At 41.5% G+C, this 6,487-nt stretch overlaps 1 protein-coding gene across 1 annotated transcript in view; it reads left to right on the top strand.

Moving 5' to 3' along the window:
• Nucleotides 1-6,487, top strand: part of LOC144226736 (lipoxygenase homology domain-containing protein 1-like) — a gene marked incomplete at its 5' end in the record, with an annotated part of 224,823 nt that overhangs the window by 98,266 nt on the left and 120,070 nt on the right. The window contains 1 exon segment of the mRNA XM_077758257.1: nt 3,078-3,161. Within this exon segment, the coding sequence (XP_077614383.1) occupies nt 3,078-3,161 (84 nt within the window).

Genomic DNA, 6,487 nt, shown 5'->3' with positions numbered 1-6,487 from the left:
TAGAATCACTCATAATATACCTGTGGTGTATGTATTTATGTGCTGGTAAATCCTGTGATTGTTTTTCTGGAAAGAATTTCCCAGACTCCAATTTTAGAATGGATAGTGCAGATTTTCAGTCTTGATTGCACAGTGGAATCGCAAGGGAGCTTTAGAAACTACTGATGCCTGACTCCACCCCCAGAGATTGTGGTTCATTTTGTTTCGGGGAACAGCCTGAGCACTGAAGCCTCAGAAGCTCCCCAAGCGACCCTAACGTGCGACCAAGGCTGAGAAGCCCAGTCAGCACTAGACTGCAGATCTGGTGAGGGGATTAGGTCATGATGTGACCTTGACTATGTCATCATTACTTTCTCCAGGCCAGCTTTATTTTTACATACAGAATGGAGACCATGATACCTGGTTTTTTCCCCCAAATTTCAAAGTGGATTGAAATGTATAAGGGAAAGAGAAAATATATATACATTTAAAAAATTCCATTGACATATAAGGAATGTGGTAAATTGGTTAAGAACAGAGGTGTGGGAGTCAAGGAAACCGGGTTCAAAGCCATATTGTCCACTCATTAGTTCTGTGACCTGGAACAGATTGCTTTTCCTCGTTAATCTTCAGTTTCCTTCTTAGTAAAGAGCGGGAGGGAGGTATTATTATTATTAGTCTTATTGACTAATTTAAAAGGCTTGCTGTAAAATAATGTTTGGGAACGTGTGTCTCAGGCTCTGCCCCCAGTAGACAGGAAGTGCTCTACTAATTCTTTAGGTATTGCAGTGACCTGGTCCCTGGCCTCAGCATGGTTTCTTCTAGCTTGTCTTTACTGTGAAGTGAGGGCAGGGACTTACCCAGCCCCAAGCTACTACGTCCGTGGCAGAGACTCAGGGATGGGTCTGAAAGCTCCCTAGGACTCCAAGGCCTTGTAGACCCCCGCCAGCAGCATGGCCATCACCCGGAAGCTCGTTAGACATGCAGAATCTCGGGCCCTACACCACACCTACTGAATCCAAACCCATATTTTAACAGGATCCCCAGCTAATTTGTTTACACTACTGTTTGAGAAGCACTGCTCTAGGGCTTAAGGAGCAAGAGGGACTCGTGGTAGTCCGAAAACCTCAAATTAGGACTAGCCAGCTCATTCCTATTCGTTTTCACTTTTGTGGGCATTGACTCCCTTGCTCTTTTTCAGTGACATCATCTGCAACCTCTGAATTCGTCTTTTATTCTCTTTTCCTTCCTTCCAATTCCAGAGTGAACACATAGCCTTTTATTTATTTGTTTGTTTGTTTGTCTGTTTATTTTGAGAACAGTGTGGCATTTCTGATCAAACAGACTTGGGTCTGAGTTTTTCTTTTGGACCCGTGTATACAGCTGTGCATCTTTAGGCAAATTACTTTGCCTCTTTGAGTCTTTAAAGAGCCTTACCCTTCACACAGCTGTGTACACGTGGGAAGAGACCGTACATACTGAGCACTTGCCCCCTGGCTGGCACATAGCCAAGGTCATTGCATGTCAGTTACATTGTCTGGAAGTAACAGGAAGACAGTCACGAAATCGCATAAGCTATATCCTAACCCTTCAGTTAGTCCCTTAGGTTTTCATTTAGAATTTATGGAAGGAGAAGGTTTACCCTTATGTGCTAATAGATTCCAGGGACAACGAAAGTTCATTTACTGGCCAGCTTAACTTTCAGAGAGAAACTAGGCAGACAGTTCGGGATAACTTCTTACTTCCTCCGGTGGGAAGAGCTAGCTTCTGCGTTCTGCCCCCAAGACCAGCTCTGGGACTGAGAGAGTGGGGGGTTAACAGCCTCTTTTCCTCCCTCCCAGTCAATGTCATCATAGTCCTTCTGTGGTGTAACTGCCCCAGGGCTGGTCTAGCTTATGGGGGAAAGTGGTGGTGGTGGACCCTTAAAAGAGAATTTTGAAGTGTGGGAAATAGGTATGAAAGAGGAACTCTGATGGCTTCTGGGTCACTTGACTGTCCCAGCTCTTTTGGGGTCTAGTTCATAGGTAGGCAATGATGTAAGTCAAATAAAACATGCAAGTGCCTGCTTACATTCGTATCTCTAGTTTGTGGAGGTAGATGAGGCCCTGTAGTAGAAATAATGGTAATGGATATTATTTAAGCTATTAAATAGTAAGGTGGTATATTGCCTTTTTTTAATCCTCACAGTTAAGTGTCCTGGACATATGCTGTTGTGCTGAAAATGTCTGCTTATAGATCTGTTTCTCTTACTAGACTATAAATTTCTCAAAGTTAGGAACTATGCCATCATTTTAACCTTTGTATACCTGTAGACTTGAACAATGCTTATATTATTCTGTTAAATACACATTTATTTAATTAAATTGAAAATTGTATGCAATAGACATGTCTGTCCAACAGATAAAGAAATTGAGATCCAGAGATATACAATACCGTATTTTGTTCAGGTTAAAATAGCCAGGATACCCGTTGAACTCAAAATGATTCCAAAGATGGTTCTCTACAATGCTACCTGGATTAATAAATACTCTGGAGCCATGTTAAAAAATAACCAAGTATACTTACTTTGTGGGCAGGTTTGTTTCTTATCTTTAAACTTTGAACATCTATGTCTTAGCTTGCAAGTCAAACAAGAGAGGATTTTCAGAGTAAAAGCAAGTTCTAGACTCACTGGTACTTTTCCTTGAGTGTGTAGAAAGAGCTATATTTAGCTTTGATGAAAATTGCTTTTTTCTCTCTCTTTAAAATGAGAGCTCATCTTTGGGCTCAGCTCAGAAGATGCTGGCTTCCAGTGAGAAGCGTGTGGTGATCAGACAGCTGAGCACATGTATACTGTTTATCTTATTCTTTCATCTGACTCCTTCCCCATATTTTTAGTCAAGTCTTGTAATGTTTCTGCTTCCTATTCTGTCTGTGGAGTCCACCAGTGGCTTCTTGAGAAGACTTCATTGCTAGACTCTGAGGGGGTCCCTGAGAGCTTTCCAGTCATTAGGAAGAAAAACAAAATGCATTTAGTAAGAGGAAGAAAACAAAAAAAAAATTGTAATGTGCTTCATTTGAATATTCTGCTCATCGTTTCTTCTTTGCATTTCATTCAGGTTCAAATAAGCAGCACCGGAAAGATACAGATCAGGCGAGGATATGGTGGGACTAGTAAGGAGCCCGAGTGGAGCTTACAGAGGGTAATGGTTTTTATTTTGTGCTTAATATTTACTCCATTATGAAGAGAAGGAAGCGGACTTTTTAAAACAATGAGAAAGATAACATATTTTCCTAATTGTTGTGAATAATGTGAACAATATTTTTTTGCTTATAACATTCTAAACCAAACAGGACTCCTCTTCATGAGAGTTTTAAAAATAGTATTTTTAGAATTATATTTACAAAGGCAGTCTGTGTTCATGGAAGGTCTGAAGAATACAGCAGTGTATAAAAAAAATGATTCGTTTCTCATTGATCATTAGCTGACCACTGGGTTTGTTTATTTTCTTCCAGTATTTTCTATGAATCACTCTCTTGAACTCACTTTCTCTCCACATACATATACACATGTGTTTATATATAAATGTATATATTACATGCTTATACATATAAATGTGTGAATATTATACACACACGCACGCATACGCACACATTTATATACATTTTGCCCCTTTAATGAAATTGAATCATGCTGTGTATGCACTTTGGGATCCTGCCTTTTCTTTAGTTTTTATTTTTTATTTAATCATGAAAATAATGACAGCAATAATAATATTGTCTATAAATCTCTGCTTTCTAGCTTTAAATACTATGTGTTCACTGATTAATTTATAGTACACGATATATTATCTTAACATGTTTGAGGTTTAAAATTTTTAATAAGTTTGTTAGAATCTACCAAGTCTATCATTTTCTCCATTTAAAATGTTTCTTGGGGTGCCTGGGTGACTCAGTCGGTTAAACATCAGATTCTTGAGTTTGATTCAGGTAATGGTCTCATGGTTTGTGGGATCGAGTCCTGTGTAGGGTCCCTTGCCGACAGCAGGGAGCCTGCCTGAGATTCTCTCTGTCCCCCTCCCTTGCCCACTCCCTCTCTCTCTCTCTCTCTCTCTCTCTCTCAAAATAAAGTTTAAAAAAATGTTTCTTACTCTTCTCTGTGATTTCTATTATGTATCCTTGATTGTATTATGAAAGTAAATGAGAAAATGTTACATTTGCTGAAATGTTTATCGCAGGACTTCTCAACACGTAACTAACATAACGAAAACTGGTATTCTTATCGTACAGGAGCAGGTAAGTATGATGGACAAGAGGTGTTTTCTGAGCACCTAATATAATGCTGTAGAGAATGCGAAGAAGCCGTATGTTGACTGTGAAGCTTCTCTGTTCAGAAGCATTCAACGATTTCAAAGGAGACACAGAAAAGAACGCTTTAAGAAGACGCAAACCTCCGTGGAACCTGCAAAGTGTAGCAAAATGATGAAATCTGTACTTGTGAATGATTGGGAAGGAGGAGTCAGACGTTTTAGGAAGGAGCTCCCATGAGTGGAGTTGGCCTGTCGTCACCAGCAGAGTGTGCTGTCTCTGGACCCCCAAGTGGGACAGAAGCTGTTCAGACGTGGAGCAGTGTCACCGTAGTGATCCTGCGGCTGCAGGGGAGCCAGCGCCCCAGGCAGGGTGCTCCAAGGAGGCGTTGCCCATCCCTGGGTTGCTGGCACAGGTGTCTGTGAAGAGGAAATCAGTCCAATCAGCAGATGAACTGAGCAACCGGAGCTCATTAAATTGACAAAGTGATGTGGAATGAGGGACTCATCCTATGGCCTAATTAAAAAAAATATTTTAAATTAATTTTCAATGTATAAAAATATTACAAGAATGGAACAAAAAATTCTGGTTTTACTCAGAGCCCAGTTGTTAACATTGTACCCCATTTGGTTTATCATTCTTTGCTAAAATACCTGTGTGTGTCTGTGTATATTTTTTAATCATTTGAGAGATAGTTACAGACCTGCTGCCCCTTGAGCAGGAACCTTGACCTGGTTTCCCCCAAACCAGGATTCAGTCCAGGATAGTGAGTTGTGTTTAGCTGTCCCGCTTCCCTAATCTCCTTCAGTGTGGAAGGATTCCTCTCTCGTAACCTTGTCTGTCATAACCTTGATGTATTTGAAGAGTGCAGGCCTGTTGCTTTGCAGAACGCCTTTCAATCCGTGTTTGTCGTGATTAGATTCAAATTACTCATTTTTGGCAGAAGTTCCGCAGGGCGGATGGGGTGTGCTGTTCAGTGCCTCACACCTCGAGGTACGCAGAGCCACTTCATCCCGTTCCTAGTGATGCTCACTTGGACCACTTGATGAGACTGGTGTCTGTCACGGCTCTTAAATGTGAAATTCTATGTATTTTGTACTTATTAATTAATGATTAATTAACAGCATTCTGTGAGGAGACACTTTGTTCTCATAAAATTTTCACCCACTAATTTTAGCATCTATTGAAGATTCTTGCCAGAATCAATCATTGCTCTGCTGCTTTCCAAATGGGGACTTTTCTGATTCTGTCGTTTCTTATTTGGCATTCACTACAAGGTAGAACTTTCCTTTCTCCCCCATTTAAAAATTTTTATAATTTGTACTAGCATGAATTTAATGGATCCTTGTTTTCTTTGTTGGGTTTAAACTGTTCTTTACTCTTTAATTTGATGCTAAAATCATTTTCCATTCATCCAGGGGGAAACCCTTTAAGCTCGCATTTCCTCTTTCCTTTCCTGTCACCATCCATACTCTGGTTCTTCTTTACTTTCTGGCAGGAAAAGATATCTCAGGCTCATCTAATACTTTCTTCTCTCCAACCCTGGTTTCTGTTCGTGGATAATGACCTTCAGTATTTGTGTGAGACACACAGAGAAGGGAGTTACCCCTCTCATGCCCACCGACGTCTGCCCAGGGGCCACTTCTGGCTGTGCCTCTGCTTTCACAAGATGCTCCCAGTAAGTAGTTCTCTGGTGAAACGAGTTTGCGAAACACTGAGTTTCTCATCCTCCTTGGATGCACTTGCAGTGCATGTAAATCCAGTGAAGGCTCTGAGATGCCCTGTGGTCAAGAAAGCCGTTTAACAGCATTTCCAAACTAAATTCCCCAAGGGACCGTATTTTTCAGGTAAAATCTACTAACACTCCTTGAAATGAATATTGTGCATTGCTGTAGAGACTTGAGGCGTTTGGGGGACAATTGAGGAAAAAGATACAACCAAGAGGCGGCAGCAGTAGGACACACACATTTTATTGTGTGAGGCCTTGACAAGTTTGCATCTGGGGCCGGCCCCTCACGGCAGGGGTCTGTGCAGNGGGGGGGGGGGGCTGGAAAGGAACTCCCAGGGGAGAGCAAGAGCTGAGGAGAGGGGCTTCTCTGTCTCAGTTTCCCAGCAGCATAGTGGGAAGTCTGTGCCACAGAGCTCCAAGGACAGCGCTTGGGGCCTCAGAGCCTCAAGGCCCTGTGCTATCAATAGGTAACAGCTGTCCCGTGAGGGTTTG

This window comes from Crocuta crocuta, unplaced genomic scaffold, assembly GCF_008692635.1.
Source record: "Crocuta crocuta isolate KB4526 unplaced genomic scaffold, BGI_CrCroc_1.0 scaffold338, whole genome shotgun sequence".
NCBI classification, from domain to species: Eukaryota; Metazoa; Chordata; class Mammalia; order Carnivora; family Hyaenidae; genus Crocuta; species Crocuta crocuta.
Note: the sequence above shows the minus strand (reverse complement) of the source record. Positions and strands in the feature narration are given on the sequence as shown.